This window comes from Mixophyes fleayi, chromosome 7 (genome assembly GCF_038048845.1).
Source record: "Mixophyes fleayi isolate aMixFle1 chromosome 7, aMixFle1.hap1, whole genome shotgun sequence".
NCBI classification, from domain to species: domain Eukaryota; kingdom Metazoa; phylum Chordata; class Amphibia; order Anura; family Limnodynastidae; genus Mixophyes; species Mixophyes fleayi.
The window spans coordinates 37,965,066-37,986,025 of record NC_134408.1 but is presented as its reverse complement, the minus strand read 5'-3'; the positions used below and the strand labels follow the sequence as shown (position 1 = coordinate 37,986,025).

General features: G+C 40.2%; 1 protein-coding gene across 4 annotated transcripts in view; it reads left to right on the top strand.

The window, feature by feature from the left end:
* Positions 1–13,291: 13,291 nt before the first annotated feature.
* The window catches only part of EEF2K (eukaryotic elongation factor 2 kinase), a 58,059-nt gene continuing 50,390 nt past the window's right edge, over positions 13,292–20,960 (top strand). For 2 of the 4 annotated variants that reach the window (XM_075179702.1, XM_075179700.1), the window contains exons 1-2: positions 13,292–13,500; positions 19,745–20,070. In XM_075179702.1, the coding sequence (XP_075035803.1) occupies positions 19,825–20,070 (246 nt within the window). In that variant the 5' untranslated portion in view covers positions 13,292–13,500; positions 19,745–19,824. The remainder of the gene's footprint in view (positions 13,501–19,744; positions 20,071–20,960) is intronic. The other 2 variants (XM_075179701.1, XM_075179703.1) reach the window with 2 other exon arrangements.

Sequence of the window (20,960 nt, the reverse complement as noted above, 5' to 3'; positions counted from 1 at the left end):
ATCTCAATCAGGTGTCTTATTTTGTTTATATGAATCAAATTCTGTAAATATGAGACTAAATTATTTATATATTTAAATATTCCACATGCATAAAATGTATATATATATCAAGCTATAGTTAAGATATATTTTGTCTTATAGTCTTTTTGTTATTTCCTTTACTAAAACTCCTTGTCGTACAGTACTAAAGAATGCCTCAGTCGGGAGAAATATCCGCTTATTACCACTGGATGGCACTGTTGCACTGTCAGATGCACGTGATTTTTCATTTCTTTCTTCAGATAGTTTAACTTTTTATTTGCTACTTTCTTGGCCATTACTGCAAGCAGGGGCGGATTGGGAACTTAAAGTGGCCCTGGAAAAAATTATTGAAGTGGCCTCATGTCGGCGGGACCAAAATAACTGTAGGTGGGACAAACACAAAAGTAGGCGGGATTTAGAACTACAGGAATTTGGTTGTAGTAACATTTAGGAAAACCTAGAAGTGATGACTTTACACACAGTGAGTCATCTCTAAAGCCATGCAGGGAAATGTATAGTATACTATAGGCAGCCCCCTCTTAGTATAGTATAGTATAGGTAGCCCGCCAATAGTATAGTATAGGTAGCTCCCCTTAGTATAGTATAGGCAGCCCCCCTTAGTATAGTATAGGCAGCTACCTCTTAGTATAGTATAGACAGTCCCCCTTAGTATAGCATAGTATAGGTAGTCCCCCTTAGTATAGTATAGGACCCCCCCTTAGTATAGTATAGTATAGGCAGCCCCCCTTAGTATAGTATAGGCAGCTACCTCTTAGTATAGTATAGGCAGCTCCCCTTAGTATAGCATAGTATTGGTAGTCCCCCTTAGTATAGTATAGGTAGCCCCCCCTTAGTATAGTATAGGCAACCACCCCTTAGTATAGTATAGGCAGCCCCCCTTAGTATAGCATAGTATAGGTAGTCCCCCTTAGTATAGTATAGGACCCCCCCTTAGTATAGTATAGTATAGGTAGCACCCCTTAGTATAGTATAGGACCCCCCTTAGTATAGTATAGTATAGGTAGCTCCCCTTAGTATAGTATAGGCAGCCCCCCTTAGTATAGCATAGTATAGGTAGTCCCCCTTAGTATAGTATAGGACCCCCCCCTTAGTATAGTATAGTATACTAAGCCCCCCTCACTTACCATCAGTTGCTCTGAGCAGCCTCTTCTCACATCAGGTAGACAGGAAGTGAAGTCAGACTTCCTGTCTGCCGAACAGCACCGTGGGAGCCTAGCAATTGGCTGCCTGTTGCTGCCCACTGAACATTAATATTTTAGATTTCTTTCCTGTACGTGCCTCCCCCCGCCGCATCTAAACGCGCCCCCCAGGAAAATCTGAGGTGGCCTCCAGGTGGCCTCGTTAGGCATCGGCCTACCGGGAAACTTCCCTGTAAGGTCTATGGCCAATCCGCCCCTGACTGCAAGTCTAGACACAAAGGTGTCCTGTGATGGTTATTTTATAGCGTTGTGAAAGTGAAAATGACCAGTAATCCAAAGCATGGTATTTGCTTTCATTGTCTACCTTGCACTACCAGATCAATCAAATTTACAGTGTAATTATTATTATTATTATTATTATTATTATTATTATTATTATTAAATTATCGTTTACTATTATCTTTCTTTTTCGGAGGTCTCCATGAAGATGAATATGTGTGTCTTACAAATAAAATTTTTCATTCTAAAAAGGAAGATTCAAGTTTGTAAAATGAATAAGTGTTAAGAGATGAGGGCTGAATACTTTTTAAGGCTATGTACTTGTAGATAATATGTATGTGATGCATGCAGATAGAGCATATATACGTGAAGCATATGGCATGAACCCAGTGCCCCCTGAACCACTATAATCACAGTTCCACCGTATGCCACGTTCCACCTGTATTGTTAATATTTGGTTAACAACTTCTTTTTTTTACTAATTTTTATGTTTTGCTGATCTTCCACAGGGCTGTATCCAACCTCCCATGATATTTGCAGTATAGATGCTACCCTTGGGTGAAATAATAAGATGTCATGGTCTGGACCACCACTGCTATACCTGTACCTGTACTCCAGGTACTAAAAACCAAATACCAACTCTAAATGGCTGTTTAGCTAAGCTCCAGGAGTGCTAGTTGGCTGAGATTGAACCCTGATAATACAGACATTCTTATGATAGGAGCTTAACATCAAATAACATTAATAATATAAGATTGCAGCGGGGCCACCTAACTGGGCTTAAGCTTGAGGCAGAGTTGTACAACTCAGATCATGTGCGTAACCTTGGGTTTGGACTTGATTGGGAATGATGTGGAATACACAAGATAGCGAAAAGTACAGAACTCACTGGCATGAATGGAATAACCAGGAGCACATTGGGTTGGATGAAATAACTAGGAACACACTGGTGTGGATGGAATAACTGTGAGCACACTCGCGTGGATGGAATAACCAGGAACACACTGATGAGGATGGAATGACCAGGAACACACTGATGAGAATGGAATGACCAGGAACATACTGATGAGAATGAAATGACCAGGAAAACACTGATGAGGATGGATTGACCAGGAACACACTGATGAGGATGGAATGACCAGGAACTCACTGATAAGGATGTAATTACCAGTAACACACTATGGAGGATGGAATGACCAGGAACTCACTGATAAGGATGTAATTACCAGTAACACACTGATGAGGATGGAATGAGCAGGAACTCACTGACAAGGATGTAATTACCAGTAACACACTGATGAGGATGGAATGACCTGTAACACACTGATAAGGACGGGTTGATCAGAAAGACACATGGATGGATTATCTAAGGAAGCACTGGAGAAAACAAGGAGCCAAACTCTTGTGGACTAAACTTAATCTTCTGGCACCATTTTGCTACAAATTGTGACTTAAATAATATGGAGGCAATAAGGGGCATAGAGGCAGCTTCCTATAGGACCCAATATTATATATAGGATGGACATGCTTCCTATAGCACATGCTGAGAAATTAAAGATGACACCAGCAGCACCAGATGAGAAGAATATTCCTGGCACAACCTGAAAGACCTGAAGCAGAAGAAGGAGCATGTCGTAACCAAGTGTGTGAGATGCAATACTCAATGATACCATTAATGCTGTTTTATTTTGTAAAAAACCCAAATGCTTAGCTTTCTCCTCCGACAATCCTTTATATGTTTATTTTGTATTATGTATTGTTTAATCTGCAAATGTAAAGCACTTTGAGTCTTATTGGGAGAAAAGGAAATACGACTATTATTATTATACATGCACAGGGGGACACAGGCATACATGGGCACATTGCTGTCAGTGGATCACATAGACAACTCTTTATACCTTACACTCCAAGTTTCTTCCGTTTCTTAGACCAGGGGGCTGAACAGCACTGCTTCTTTTTCACAGCAATTCTAAGCAGTGCTGCTACCACAGCACCTCCCCTGCCGGACTCTCAGCTCTCTGGGCTGCATCGGAAAGTACCAAGCCCGGGGATTATTATTATTATTAATTTTTATTTACTAGGTGTCCGTAGCGCCGTACAGGGACAAACGATTACAATACGAGGTGAGACAGCACGGTACAGTAAACAATAAGCACAGTAACTCAATAAGCTCGAAGCACAGCTAGAGAGAGGGGGGGAGGGAAGATCCGCATACGCCGGAGCCCAAGAGGGAGGGCGCGGATGACAGGGAGACCCCCAGAGGGGTGGGGGCAAGGTAGCTGGAGAGCAGAGTTAGAAGTGGAGGAAACAGGAGGAGAGATGGCCCTGCTCAAGGGAGCGTACAATCAAAGGGAAGGGGTAGACAGACAGAGAGACACAGGGGTGAGAGGGAGAGAAGGGGGAACGGAGGCAGATTCAGGGGAGGGGAAAAAGGGGGAGAGGCAGAAGATAAGGTAGGAAGTTAAGTGGGAGACTGGAAGGATTTGAGAAAGAGGTGGGTTTTTAAAGCCCGTTTCAAACTGGACAGATTGAGGGATGTTCTGATGGAGGGAGGGAGCTCGTTCCAGTGGAGGGGGGCAGCGCGGGAGAAGTCTTGGATACGCGCGTGAGAGGAGGTAATGGGGTTAATGGGGTGCTCTGGCTGCACAGACAATCAAGCTTCTGACGAAGTCTGCTCCTGAAGCCTCCGACATTGCAGAATCTCCCTTCACAGATCAATAGGTGAGGATTCGGCATCGGTACCACTGCAGCCGCTAACACCCGCAGCACCTACATTTCACATCGGCTGTGACCTGTGAGTAGCTATCCGGAGGTGGGTGAGGATCTGGGCACCATTGCTCCTTCAGGAGCTCCTGTGTTGGTGGAGAATAACTGTGTAGGAGTGAAGGGGAGGGCGCCTTGCTGCGCAGCTGTTCAATGAGTCACTGAATGACTCCATTGCAGATCCTGGTTAGTTCATAAGATGCGCGGCAGCTAACGGCATTGTAGGTCAGCCTAATTATTATTAACTATTATACATGGCTTCAGTGGTGCCCCCCAGAGCATGGCGCCCTAGGCAGCTGCCTACAGCTGCCTAATGGAAGCTCTGGCCCTCCGTAAGCATGCCCTTATTATGTTCGACTCTTCCTGCCGTTCCACCTCTCCATTCCTAAAGAGTCACAAGTGTAAGATGCAACCAAAATCTGCATACCAACTTTTTTGTGGGCATGTGCAGTACCAACTTGTGTATTTTACATTATATTTTTAAAAGCGAACACACGTCAAACTCAGTATCAGCCCACAATCAGCCCACAAGCACTACCAGTTGCCCCAGGTCCTAAATTGTGTATGTTATCGACTGTTTGCACAGTGAGGCCTCCCTGGGGGGAAGTTACCTGCGAGTGGTGGGCAGAGTGTGTGAGACAGATTATTGTGGGTTGTAATATTTGGGTCATTTATTTGTTGACTGTTAGGCTCTGACGAAGAGTAAGGCTGGATACACAATATTAGTAATATTCCGATGCAATATTATTAACAATTTTACCAACGACTGAAAATCACGATCATCATGCCGATTCATGTGTACACGCTGTACACATTTTATCCTCAGATCTGTGCTCTTCATCTGTCATAGCCATCAGCTGAACAGATTGTGACTCTGCAAACCCTATGTAGAGCTGGTCCTGACTGCATACACACTGCAGAATTGGAACGACATTGTTCCATGGCTGAACGAGATTTTTATTCCGTTTATAATATCAAATCAAACGATACGATGTGCTTTGGAACGTAATTCTTCTTTGATGGAGCGTACACACTGATGCCATATCTGGCCGAACGGCCGTTTATCGTGTGATAGGCCCGATAATTGCCTGAAAAACCTGTAGTGTGTACATGGTAGAAAAGAGTGAGACTAGGCCCCAGACCTTATATTCTTATTCTTGACCCCACTTACTAACCCTATTTCAGTTGAGTAATTTTACAACCATATATATATCCAATAGTATTAGCCATTTTGACACACTTTCCCAATACATCATTCCTATCCCAGTCAGTCACACATATAACATATTTATTTATTGTTTATTGTTACTATGTTGGCTATTTGCTTGATTTATTGTGGCACTATTAAATTAATTGCACTTTTGCATTAATTGCACTAGTACTTGATATGTTGGAAAGCTAGAAATAATATTATATTATATATAAAAGAGAGTATCTACACAAATCTGTGATAAAAAAAATCCTAATACTGTCTTACACTTTCCTACACATTTACTACTATATTTTACATTTGGTATTAATAAAATGTTTTTGTATTATGTTTATTTAGTGTCAAATTTATTTTCCAGGCAGAACGCTAATCAATAATGAATTGTTTAATTAATGGGGGGACATATTTAATAGAAATTAACCATGTAGTTTTCAGATTAATTCAGAGGAAGCTCTATTTAGTTTCCTTTTTTGTTCTCAAATGTTACCAGCCTTTTCTCCCAATCTATTCTTGGTTCCATAATCTTTGTGTTTGCAGATGGGAGCTGCCAACATGATCTGCCTCATACTTATAAAACGCATCCCACAGTGTATCACGCCTACAAACTGAATAAAGTAATGGTAAAGAGTCTCACTTTGTGTAGGTAAAGCTGTACTAGTAAATACATTGTACTATTAGCCAGATCCACACCAGCAGTCTGTACAATCAACAATCTGGTCTTTCAGCAATCTGGTCTTTCACAAATCTGGTCTTTCACAAATCTGGTCTTTCAGCAATCTGGTCTTTCAGAATCTTCCTTGGACAGACGATCAATTAAACAGCCAAAGCTGCAGGATCAACAGTGCAAAGATTTGATTGTAGAATGGTACACTTGTATGAAAAGTGATTTCATATAAAAGGTGCCATGAAAGTATTGTCTTAAGCCCAATCAACACCACTTCAGAAGAAGTGTAAAAATAACGTTATTTTTCGGTACTGAAAAAGCTCTGTGGGTACTAGCTAAGCTGGATATGTCCAAGTAACTGCTCAATCGCTAGCCCTCCATGTTCATTAGAACATCTTGTCTCGCAACACAATAGCTCATTTTTGCATTTGGGTACAGGTGCATTACTATAGCTTCCCTGCATTCAGCAGTTAACTCTCCCTTGCAGTCGCTACCATCTGCACATGCTAAGACACCTGTTTACCCAGAAAAACAGCAAGAATCACACACAAAAAAATAAAAAGATGTATTTGTACCGCAAGTGTACTGACTTACAGTGTTCCTAAAACTAAGAAATATAAAACACTTCTGAACTATACACATCTTTTTTTTCTGCGCTTGTTATTATTATCATTGATTTGTTAGGCGCCACAGCTCCAGACAGGGACAAACAGGATATACATAAAACAGGGATATGAAAGCAAAAGTTATGGGCAGGGACGCTCATGAGGGAGCTTACATTCTAATTGGAACTGGGCACGGCTGAAATAAGAGGAGCGGGTGTGAAAAATTTTGGGTCCATGGCCAGTAAACACCCCAGACCTTAATCCCATTGAGAACTTGGGGTCAATCCTCAAGAGGCGGGTGGACAAACAAAAACCCACAAATTCTGACAAACTCAAAGGGGCATATTCAATTGTCCGCGGGATTGCCGAAAATCCTGCGGTCCGGGCACGATTACCGATATTACTGTAATCGTGCGCGGAAAAACATGTAATACGGTAATTTACTCGCTGGATTTCAGCTCGCAGCTCCCTGGGCCGCGAGCTGAAATACAGCTACAAATTACCGTATTACATGTATTAGTTTTTCCGCGGCGGGATTTTCGGCGATCCCACCGACAACTGAATATGCCCCAAAGCATTGATTAGGCAAGAATGGGCAGCCATCAGTCAGTATGTGGCCCAGAAGTTGATTGACAGCATGCCAGGGCAAATTACAGAGGTCTTCAACATAGCAAATATTGACTCTTTACATAAACTTAATGTAGTTGTCAATAAAAGCCGTTTGACACTTATGAAATGCTTTACTTCAGTATACCATAGCAACATCTGACAAAAAGGTCTAAAGACACTGAAGCAGCAAACTTTGTGAAAATCAATATTTGTTTCAGTCACAAAACTTTTCATCATGACTGTAGACGTGGGTGAAGCTAGTGTGAATAAGGTGACTCATCTAAATAAAGGAATAACCATAAGGACAGAACATTTTAATGGGGTTTTAAACATTATCTGCTAATATAAAAGAGAGGAACTTTTCTGAATTATACTAAATTAGCTCATTAGATCTGTTTACATGCTTTGTACTAGTAAAACACATACAGTACACTCCAGAGCCCCCTTTTCTCTTATTTATACTGATATTAAAAATGTTTTGTTTGGACAGAGAAAAACAGACATAATTGGTAATTAGTTAGCTCTCTCCTCCAGGGTCTTCTTCTGATGCTACACATACAATAGAGTAGCGCAGGGCCCCTTACCCTGTACAAGAGCTTTCTGAGCTGCTCCTTGAGACTGAGAGTGTGTCAATGTTTCCCTGTTTACAGGACAAGCTGTACAGCACACCTACTGTTTAAAGAACATTTTCATTCACTGAGGAGCCCTTGGGAGCTGGAGCACATGACATAGTCTGAACAAATACCTTCTTTACCATGCAGCATGAAACTGCACAGCTATGTCAGAAAAACAATATAAATAGGCATATGTATAAAAATCACGTGTATAATATATAAAACAGTAAAAGTAAAAGGTATAGTTTAGAATAGCCACAACTTGATTTGCTGTCAAAATCTCAACTTGTGGGAGAGAGGAGGGATTGCATTGATATTGCATTATTTTGTAAGGTGCAAACTTTTAGCAGTACCATTCTGCTGATCTTGTATGATCAGTACTCAAATTACCAAAATAAAGAAATACATTTGTAACTAGCGTCAAAATACATTTGACCTATTAAACCATATTGCTTCTTTAAGACCTTTCCACAACCCTTCAGGCACAAGTGAAATCCAAGCTAAAAGGTATTTAGGAAGTAGTATGTGACAGCACATCCCAGATGCTGGCTATCCATCAGTGCTGGTGTGTCTGCACTCTCAACTGGTTTTTAATGCCTGAAACCCCTTGTGAGCGTCATCGGTTCACATTACCCTGCGTGACCTTTGCACGGTTTCTGACCTCCAGGACAGTCATGTGGCAGATGATGACATCACAAGACTTAGGTCAAGTCGAAGAACGTTGTTAAAGGTCAGGTCCGACCTCCTGCTGTTTTCATGTCGATATATGGCGGCAGGTGCTTCAGTGTTTTGTATTACTTCCCTGGTAGCAGGAAACTGACCTTGTTTGTATTTTATATATCATAATTTTTATTATTCCTACTATTTAACCCAGCAATGCCTTCTCAGTGTTGAGCAGCATAACATTTTCCACGGGCCTCACATGTGGTGCTAGTTTTTCAATGGGCCTGCTGTGAAATGCAGGTAGAGCATGTTACAATGCTTCATTTGGGTGCAATGAATGGGAAATTCTGCAATACTGATATTTTCTGTAGCATACCAGCTACTCTGTGTTCCTCACTCGCATACTTTAACCTTGTGTACAAGCTCTGATGCTCATCCCTTAAAATCAATGACAGCAGGAAATCCCTTTTTTAAGGATTAGAGCTCCAGTTTAGGGGGGCACTTACATAGACCATCCTTGCTCAAGGTATAGTAATGAAACTTTGGGGTTTTATATTTATTTTGCTTCTTAAGAGTAACCGTAAGAGTATCAGTTGCATAGAACGTAGATACCATATAACTAAATATATTTTTTGATTGAAAAAAGTATACTTTATTTGCATAAAAATATACAAAAAAACAGACATTCAAGTCTACTGCGTCGCAGTCATACTTTATAGCACATTAAAGACTTCTGGCATAGGATATGACGTCCTACACTTTTCCTTTCATTACACCATATCTGCTTCTCCTCTGTGTCAGTACCACTTGAAACACGAACTCCGCCGACCTGTCATTCCCAGGAAGTGTGGTGGGGGGATGAACGGTAGATTTGTCATCAACCTTAAACTGCAATTAGGCATTCACTCGGGCTATTCTGTTAATGTTACATTTTTTATATTAATATTTAAACCATACATCCCTTCTGTTCCCATTTAGGGAGGACAGTACTGAATGGCAGACCCCCAAAGGGGCGGGACTTATGGGGAAGGGGCTTAATATTAAAATGGGTGTGGTTATGTAGACTGAGGCATGATCAGTGAAAAATGGGGGGTGCCTTGCAAAGATCAGGGGCAGTAATTGTTATTTTCCAACTTTGCCTGTGTAAATGTTTGGATGTATTTCAAACATGTCAGGCAAAATGCCTGGTTAAGGCAGTTTGGGTATTATTGATTATTGATCCAATTGAAGTGGTGTGAGATAGGGGAGAAGTGACGTTGACAAGGTTGAAGTGTGTAAATATTCTGTATCTTCTAATGATGTAGGGTAATGATCACTAGTGGGGTAGGGTACTGATTGCACTAACACAGTAGAACTCTTTGCTAGAATTCTCAGACTATACAAAAGCATATTTAAGGTGCAGATAAAATGGTTCAGGGATAGAGATCACTGATCCTTGTACATGTATATTGTCCACATGGGTAACAACATAAAAACTGGATCATGGGCTAAAACAGAATAAAGTACTAAATGTACCAATTTTTATATCTATGACAATGGTGCCTTTGTGAACGTAGAATTTTCTTGTTTTTAATAGGACAATGGTGCCTTTGTGAATAACACAATGATCAGTATAGAACACATTAAAGGACATTTACCTGTACTGTATTTCTTTCTTCTGGAGTGCAATGTGAGTAGGTCATCTGGAGGAAGTATGGAGGACACCTTGGTGGGTAGGGGGTAGGACTTGGTTTTGGAGGGAACAGTCTGTCATAATGTGAAAGCAACTGTAAAGCCACATGAAATATTAGTATATATTGCTATTATTAACATTTATGTATATAGCACCAGCAAACTCTGCAGCACAGTGTAATTGGTATGGCCGAGTCTGTTGTTAAGGACAGTGCAGCGTAGAAGACTATGTATATATTATCGGGCCCTCTAAATGGTATCATATGTCTCTCCTGACCAGACTAGCTTCTCGTCTTTGGTCCTCTTCAAGTGATTTTGCTGAGAGTAGTAATACACAGACAATTCCTGTATGGTGATATTTTCTCATCAGCCTATGCCACAGTAGGTTAGCCCAGTGTTTGGGCTGTGTGAACATTTCATGCTAGTGCACTGGGCTCATAATTGGTCTAGTGCCTCTCCACTAAGGTAATCTGCGGCCCCCTTGCCTTGTGGGACCAAGGGCTTCTTGTGGGGCTCCTGAAGAATATCATGTTGCCCAGCCCTGACAGGTGCCTACTTTAGGGGGTTTCCAAGTCCAGAAAATCCCCTCCTTGCACATGCTCGGATCTCTTACTCCTCATACTTTTTCTATATTGCTGTGCTTCTAGTGGTTGAACCTTGTTCTACATGCTACAGGTCAGCAATCTGTTTCTACACTCCCTCCTCCTTCCTCACTCCTCCCACTCTCCTCCCTGAATGCTTCCTCTCCCCTCTGTGAGTGCCTCCCCTGTCTCATCACATACCCTCCCTCCTCTGATTGGCTTCCCTCCCCTCTCTGATTGCCTCCCCTGCTTTACCACATACCCACCCTCCTCTGATTGGCTTCCCTCCCCTCTCTGATTGCCTCCCCTGCTTCACCACATACCCTCCCTCCTCTGATTGGCTTTCCTCCCCTCTCTGATTGCCTCCCCTGCTTCATCACATACCATACCTCTTCTGATTGGCTTCTCTCCCCTCTCTGATTGCCCCCCCCCCCCCCCCCGTCTCATCACATATCCTCCCTCCACTGATTGGCTTCTCTCCCTTCTCTGATTGCCTCCCCTGTCTCATTACATACCTTCCCTCCTCTGATTGGCTTCTATCCCTCCTCTGATCGCCTTCTCTCCCTTCTTTCCTGCGCTCCCCTCTATGAATGAGGGCCAATAGCAAGGTAGGATTGTGGGCTAATAAGCAAGGTTCTAATGATTGATAATAGGCTGTTTGGAGGGAGAGTGGATTGAAGTTACAGAGATAAAGCTATAAAGAGAGCCTGGGTTCTAGTGTGTGAGGATCGGTTACAGCAACATCATGTTGTTTCAGTATAGTAAGAATAATAATACCATCTTCATTGAGCAAAGGATAAACTTAATATAAGTGCAACTTACCGGCCCTTGGAAGCAATACCATGTGCTGCCAGCCATAACAGGATCAAATCTCTGCTGCACACTTATGCTCTGCTGTATACTATAGACTGCAATGTGGAACACTATATGCTGCTGGTATCTAGCTATCTTGTATTAATCTGTCTTTTATTTCCTATCTATCTGTCTATCTACTTTCCTACCTATTGAAAGCACATGCAACTACACTAAATCTGCTTGACTGGAAAAATTGCACAGTATCGTTGTAGCTGTGTATACACATACACAAGTAAATGGGGGAAAGAGGCCTAAATATTAAACGTGGGTGCTATTAATGTAATGTCGGTGCTGGTTGTGGAGAAATAGACATATTTAATAAATGTAAATGCTATATAATTTTGGTGCTGGTTGGGGAAAAAAGGACTATTTATTAAACAAAAATGCTATTAATTTAATTATGGGATGACTGGGGGGTGTAATTATTTAATATGTGTGCTATTGATTAAATGCCCGGCTAGTAGGGGGGGAGGGAGGCCTAGAGTATTCACTTATTGCTCGGCTTTCCAGGACGTAAATAGTACCTGTCTCTTTTCCAAACAGAGTTGGAGATCAGTACAACGCTTATAAACGCTCCTCACAGTAGGCATCACCACTTTGGGTCAGCATCTACTATCACCAAAATGGGGGGTGCCAGTGTTCTCTCTTGCCCAGGACAGTAAATTGCCTAGTTACGGCTCTGCAGTAGGGTGCAGGTGTGCACTTAAGGAGTGTTTTCGACTGCCCCCCAAAAAACTTTGGTTTGTAAATGAAGCATTTGGAAACCCCATCTTGAAATCCTGCGTTTTGTCCCTGACTGGATTACATCGTTAGTCATTAGTCAATGTGGAAAATTAATAGAGAGTGGAAGAGTAGTTTAATACAGCAGTGTGTAGAAAATACATATGGCAATGTTAGGTGGAAATCACAGGACTTATAGATAAATCGAATAGGGGGAATAGCACAGAGTAAATCTGCAAGATGGGAGTTAGTGTGGATGCTATAATAATAGCTGATGTTATTTATACCTGATACACTAGGCACATTGCAAAATTCCAATTTCAACTTGTTAAAGACCTCAGGTCACCAAACAGAATTATAACTTCACTCGGCTGAAGAAGGGCAGAATTTGCTTGCATATATTAACATTTTGTCCACAGACTTTCTGCATCAGTTTGTTCAATATGGTGTATACTTATTATGCTTTATATACATATAATTAAAATATGTTCCCTACATAATCTTCTTTAATTTTTCCTGATTAAACTGTAATTATCAAAGTTTTCATAATGGATGAAATGTATGTATTTTTAAATGAAAAACAAATTTACGTTTTAAGTCCTTTAAGCTTTTACTGTTTTTTTTCCAAACAAAAAAAAGTACAAAAAAACTTTTACAATTTTTTGTATTGCAATACATACGAGACATACTTGCTGCAAAAAAAATATAGAACACGCTAATAGGATAAATAAGGTATAGAAGTATAATTTATTAACCCAGAACAACATTCTGATCTTGGTCCTTCTCCCCTGCTAGAGCTGTGCGCATAGAGCCAGATGATTGACAGAGAACGTTGCGTTGGCCAATGGGCGACGACGGGGAGGAGCTAGCAGACAGCAGGAATTGTGTGTCAGGTTCTATATAGCTTTTCCTTGTTGGCTTGCAGAGAGAGGATTGCAGCGTGAGACCACTGAACACGAGTCTACAAGCGGATAGCACTGTGATCATTCATTGTGTGCAAGCTTCCAGACAGCAAAACCCTAATATCCTAATATCCAACCTTCTCCCAAGCCCTAAGCTATCCTAGGGCGTGCCATCTGTGCAGGGTAAGAGATATTTTCTTGTGTTATGTGTCTGCTTTGCAAGATTATACCTATGCTATTATTAAACGTGCATCTAGCTAGACACTTGCTGGCTTTGTGTTTTTACTGTACTAAACAAATCTGTTTATAACTGGAATATAATGGCTGCTAATAAGCTGCGATGTCTTTCATACAACCATGCTTTGCTAAGATATTCAATGGACATATTAAAAAGACTTATCAGTAAAATAGTAATTGATCCCTCAACATATGGGAATGTCGACCCTGACAAGGGATTGGTTGATAATTCCAAGCTTACTGTAATAATAGTCACAGCAGCCATTCTGCATGTTTATGTATATATTAGATATATAATAAGTAAACACAATGTATATAATGTAAAAGGGTGTTTATAAGGAGTGTGTTTTTGTTAAGTGGGCCGGGCTTGTAAAGTAGGAGTGTCTATATACATGTACATGTATATACAATGTTCAGAAGTCAATAAATGCCTTTTATGGCTGCAAGAATGATTTGGATCATACTGTTGGTCCTTTGTTTTTTATTATATGGAAACTTGCATATAAACATTAGTAACCATCTTTATTTTTATCCACCAATGTGGTTTGCATTTGCATGATGCCTTAACTATCTATATAATATTATGTTATTAAGAAAGCATGCCTTAGCTGTGTGTTGTGAGATTGCATTAAATAGTCAGGCTGAGGTTGCCTGCAGGGGATGGTGCCATCCTTCTTAGTTATGTACTGGCCACATGGCAAGGAAAACAAACAAACATTCATCAGCAGAATTCTCTGTCATGTTGTTCAGTTGCTATGTTGGTGGGATATGCAGAACAGACAGAAAAAAGATTTAAAGTATTTTTTGTTTAATTACTGCTTCTTAAAGGCCTTCTACTGATTGTCTTTTTTTGTGTTAAAAAAGTAAAACAAGTAAATATGCCTATTAGTCACAAATATGTTTTGAAGTATTTGGAAGTTACTGTAGGATTCTTCGATGCATCTACTTGTGGTAAATGGAATGGAAGAACAAGCGTTCTGAAAACATGCAACACCCCCGAACGCTAGTGGATATGGCATCATGAAGAAAAGTGGGTTCTATTTTTAGACCCAATTACATCCTTTGTACTAGGGTTAGAAACTTAAATTGCATGAAATTAATGTCAGTGTATATAACACTTTTAAGTTTGGCATTTAGAAGGACGGATTAAGGCAACCCTCCCAGTCAATTCACCTCAACTGCAAAAATGACATTACTTGGCTTATATAATGCAAAACATATCAAATATAATTTCTTCCTCACTGCATTTAAGACAGTCCACCCCTTGTCTTCCTTGAATTTATTCTGTAACATTGGCTAGGAAACATTGTGGCGGATTTATGTAAAACAGTGTAGGGCAGCAGAATTTCCCATTTCATAAAAACCCTGTAATACCACTATTATGTCTGTGTGGCCCCTAAGCCCCTTCTGCGCCTGTATCACATTGGTTACTGACTGTAATTATTTTGTGCCCTTTTTTATCATAGTAATGATGCATATCTATAAATAATTTTATATTATGTTTTTATATGTTAATTTCTGCCTTGTTTTGCCTCCAGTTTCAGAAGGTGGAAAAAAAAAATCTGATTTTTCAATAAATATGTTTCACCTAATGTGAAACCCCTTTGCACTACTTTAGCAGCACTTCGTGATATATTTTAGTTGTACCATAATATGTCACTGGTCACATATTCTATAATATTCCGACTATTTTATAAGACCAACTGTACTGGGTGTATTAGCATAATGACAAATACTACCAAATTGCATTAATTACGTACGTTGGTGAAGCTAGCACTGACTGCATCACTCTTTTAGTGTGTGTGTATATATATATATATATATATATATATATATATACACACTAAAATACACTGCTGTATGTATATATCTATCTATCTATCTATCTATCTATCTATCTATCTATCTATCTATCATACAGCACCAGCATAATCCTCAGTGTTTTGCAATTGGTAACCCACAGTAGGAAAACAAGACTGGCTATTAACAAACAGACAAAGAGGAAAGAGGGCCCTGACTGCAAGCTTAGAATATACAGTTTTCCCAGAGAACCTCGGTAGAGGTATGACATCATTTTAAATTGGATCAGTACTATGAACACGTGTCTATAACATAAATGTACATCCATTCTTGTGCAAAACTTGGACTACCCTGATGTAGAAACACTATCATTAAAACATTTCTTGTTATTTTCAGTATAGACTGTTACAAAAATAAATGTTAAGTTAAAACCGCAACTTAATTTGCAGTGCAGTCACTTCATGCAAATCTCCACACATACAGATCACATGGTGTGCGCACAGCATTCTGGGAAATCTGCCAGGAAGGAGGGATGTGTTATTAGCATGAAAATAGCTTGCTGGTGTATGTGGCAATTTTACATGATATCACCTAAGCTACGTGTTGTTATTGTTGAGATACACACACACTATTTGCAGCAACATCTCATAAATACCAAATGATAATGTCTCTTGGTCAGACACAGCATTTGTCCATCCATTTAAGGATTTAAATATAGCATTTTAAAAATATTAATGTTCAGTTTATATATATGGAAAATAAATGCTGCGCTAACGGGTCTGATACATTGGTGTTTTCATTTTCAATCACCACTACGCAAAACAAAATAAACCCTAGCTACTAATAAATCATAAATCTATAGTTCCCGTAGGCCTTAGGCGCACGGTAATACAACTGTGGATACGTTTCCCTGTGCTGCTTTCACATAAAGGTGAACTGTGTTAGAGCAGAACTAAACATTTTCATCGGAGGATCACTCGGGTGAATATTATTATTATTATTATTAGTTTTTATTTATAAGGCGCCACTAGGTATCCGTGGCGCCGTACAGGGACATACAGAGACGCGATACAGGGTGAGACAGCACGGTACAGTTAACAAAAAGCACAGTAACTCAGAAGATCAAAGTACAGCTAGATGAAAGGTGAGAGCCCCCAGCGGTGAAGCTAGAGGGGCAGAAGGGCAGGAGGACCTCGCGGAGGAGACAAGGAGCTGGAGAGCAGAGTTAAGGTGGTGGAGAACAGGAGGAGAGGAGGCCCTGCTCAAAGGAGCGTACAATCTAAGGGGAATACTTGATCAGTAATCTATTTGTGGACCATCGGGTGTTTTTTGTTTTTTTTTAAACACCCGATGGTCCACAAATAGAGCAAGGTGCCTACATGGTTGGACAGAAAGGAAGAAAGAACAGTCGATATTCACCTTGTAATCTCATTTTACTCAGTATGTGTTAATGATGCAAGCAACTATTTTACATAGATACATATATGTATGTATGTGTTTATATGTATGGTATGTATGTGTGTATATGAATATGTACGTGTGTGTATATGTATATGTATATATATATATATATCTATCACAGCCCAAAGAGCCAAGTCTAACAACTCTGTATTAATAGAGCTTGCAGATTACCAGCCCCAGGCTCTCACAAGGCAAGCATTATTCATTGAAAATCCATTGAAAATAACAAGCACAGATGGATAACACTGTGTTGCTATGCGTTTAGAAATGAAATAAGGGCAGCTTTTACCGCTCTTACTAATCTTACATGGATTCATATTCTGCACATATATGTATAGACACACGTGACCTAAATGGAAGTGAGCTATTTTGAGATGCAAAACAACATAACATTTGTCTTTGTACATAGGGCTTTTGGTATTTGGTTATGCAGCAATATTGCTTAATAATATTGAAACCAAATGTTACTAAGCAAAATATCTCACCATAAGGTCCAGCTGCTACCTGGCAGTGACATCTTAACTGTTACAATATTTACTTAGACCCCCTCAGATCTCTCTGTGTATTACTTTTATCGGTTTGTTTATGAGACTATTTTACAAAATAACAGCTGCTCTTTCAAAAGCTCACTATATATATATATATACCATAGCGGATATAGATCATCACAGGCAATACACACATGTGCAAGACCCCTATCCTCTACAGTGAGTATTGACGATTTTTTTGCCCAATATTAATCAAGTGTGTTAGTTAATTGAAGCAAAAATGCCATGTTACTTTATAAACATGTACCTACAAAATCTGATTCTAATTGTCAGAGCCGTAACGTAAAATTCTAGTGCCTGGGGCGAGAAAGAAAAAATCCACCCCCCTAGCCAGTTTTAACCAAATAAACCTAAAATATTCATAAACTGAGCCTCATTTCAGCGTTCCGCCCTGGGCGTTTGCCCCTTTCGCACAGCCCTAGTCAAGGCCTTGCTAATTGGTCTTCAGAGTGGTTTTGTAAACCGGTGTCTGTTTTGATATCACTGATGCATGAAGCAAAAAGTGCACAAAATTGCTGCCTCCATTGTGATCAGGCAACAAGGTGCACTTTCTGGACTTTAGCAAAGCACATCATTGCTATATTATTATGATGTAAAATTGACTGATTGTTGTGTAAATATTGGTAGGGTGAGAAGCGCCGCTATAGAAAACATGCTAGCCAGGGACTGAGCTATCATCGGCCTGGCAGGTCACCTAGATTACGGTCGGGCCTGGACAGTGATGATGAAGACACTGTTATAAATGTAGTGGTAATAATACTGTTACCACGTTCATACTCTGCTAGACTTAATCTGCAGTGATTGGTTTGGACTGCTGTGGAAATTTGAATGTCTGCCAATCATAACAGTGTCTACTGACAAACTGTGCTCTGATTGGCAGACAGTTCAAAGCTTTAAAATAGCCAGCAAATGACAGCAGTGCTGGGAGCTGTGACAGTACCTGATCTGCTGTAACTAGACACTGTCTACCTGCGTTCCAGTGGCTCACTTAGACGGCCATGCCAATGGCTAGCAGGGCAGGGTGAGACTTCCAGTTCAATGAATGCCGGAGAGCCACACGTTGGCTCATCCAAGTTTGACTTTGATCCATCCACCAGTGTGTTGCTGACGGTTCATGGTTTTTCTGCATGGAGCTCACTGTTCACATTTTGTTTATGAATCTGAGGCAGTTCTGTCCACTCTCACATTACTGCAGAATTCCTTTTTGCAAATCTAACATATACCGTTCAGCTGTCACTCGACTATGTAGCATTGGGAGGAGAGGCGTTGAAAAAAGTTCCATCTCCATTATATTTAGTGTACAGCTAAGAAACTATTTTGTAATAAATACTCATATGTCAGTTTCTATACATCAGTAGACTGTAAAGGGAAATTCTGCCAGAATTTGAGTTTTTTACTTAATTGCTTTTATTAATCTCCCTTAACTGCATTGTATAAGTAAACTGTATTATATGTTATTCATTGTGCATTAAATAGGAAATATAAACTATACAAACAAATTACTTTCATTTGTCTTTATGTAAAAACACTTCTACATCTTGGTATCAGTCTGCCAATATGGAATGTAATATCTTTCACAGACCCCAGTCAAACAGCACCATCCAGTGGCCAGATTGTCATGAAAAATAAGTTCATGCTTGCTTAACTTTGGCAATAATTACAAATATATGTAAAAAGTAGAGTAGCCTACCTATACTCATCAAGATTAGTCACAACTGGTAACTACGGTAAAGGTGGCAATCACATATTTGCTTCCACTTTCTAAACTGTACTTGAAAAAGGACAGAAAGACGCTATCTGCTTTGTGATACAGCACCATTTAGGGACGACCCATATTGTTTCCCTGGGAAACCATTTTGCAGAACAAAATGGCTGCTTACTAACATTGAAAAACTGTTGTTAAAAAAACAACACAAGGGGCCTGATTCATTAAGGATCTTAACTTGAGAAACTTCTTATTTCAGTCTCCTGGACAAAACCATGTTCCAATGCAAGGGGTGCAACTTAGTGTTCTGTTTTGCACATAAGTTAAATACTGCCTGTTTTTTCATGTAGCACACAAATACTTGATAGCTTATTTGTACACTGAAATTTAAAGTTGATATTTGTGTGCTACATGAAAAAACAGGCAGTATTTAACTTATGTGCAAAACAGAATACTAATTTGCACCCCTTGCATTGTAACATGGTTTTGTCCAGGAGACTGAAATAAGAAGTTTCTCAAGTGAAGATCCTTAATGAATCAGTCCCAAGATGATGACTATTGCCCGTCTCAGTAATATCACGTGAGGTTATATCGCAATGTGATGTTGTGTTGATGGGGATTATATGTCCCTGGGTGGCAGGTTTGTGGCTTACTGTCGGTGTATATTGGTTTGCAGGCCATCTCCTGAATGCTATTCTACAGCAGCAGTCTGGCTATTTCAGTCATTCAGCGAATACTCCCTACTTACCACAGACAATGGCAGACGAAGATCTCATCTTTAGCATGGAGGGTCTGGATAACTCCCACGTGCTGAAAGACCGCTGCTCAGATTACAACAAGGCTGACAGTGACGAAGAGGAGAACTACATCATCTGTCCTATCACAGATGACCCCTCATCACAGCAGGAGAAGAAGAACAAGAAGACCTGCTTTTTTGGCAAGTTGACAAAGGAAACGGAATATGGGACCAGCTCCTCTCCTAGGACCTCCTTCAGTTTCAAGGTTTGTCTCAATAAGTTACTGGATGCAAATGCTGATTTCTAACTGTACTATTTGGAAATGTCTTCAGACCATCCCTGCATTAAGACTCTGTTGCCAGTGAGTTCTTATCACAGCTTTATCTTTGTAGCCTTTAAACGGTATTTCTAACTAGAATAGAGTTTAGATAATTGTACTGTTTGGGAGAACTTGGGTAATGACTTTCCTGGGAACGTGGGTAACTATTTTATTTCCCTACGTGTTGGAGCTTTGTAAACACAGTTGACAGTGCAACATATCTGACCTGTTTTAAAGCTCCGCAGTCGGCTATCGCACAAGGTCTTTAATCAGATGCCACTCAGACAAAGACATTTCCTTTACATGACAACCAACAACATCTGCGCCCAGTATATAGGGAGATAGAGATGTGTACTGCTACAATTAGGAGAGACCAATTCATAAAACAGAGAAAGGTTATATAATCTGATCATTTTGGGGGCTCCATGGTCTCTAGTGTGTCACACCTTATTTGGAGAATTGGGGTAACCTCTTGGTAAATTCTCCTTTTCCGTGGTTTAAATGCATGTAAATTAGTATGGCTGCTATTACTATTTAAAATGACAAAGCCACCGTGCTTGCTCTCACTGGGTTAGGTACCAGCCTATTGCAGACCAGTCGTCATCAACAGCAAAGGTGAACTGTAGGTCAGTTACATGATCTCACAGGACAGACCTGTAATAATAATAACTAGATTATGGGCCTGATTCATTAAGGAGTGTAAATGGCGATATGTTGCGTATAATGTGCACAATTACATCACAGAGTGCAGCAGCTTCCAGAACATCTAGGAGCGCAAAGGACACTTCCGATAGCTTACAGGGGGGGAGGGGGGCCGATGCACGTAGTTAATTTAC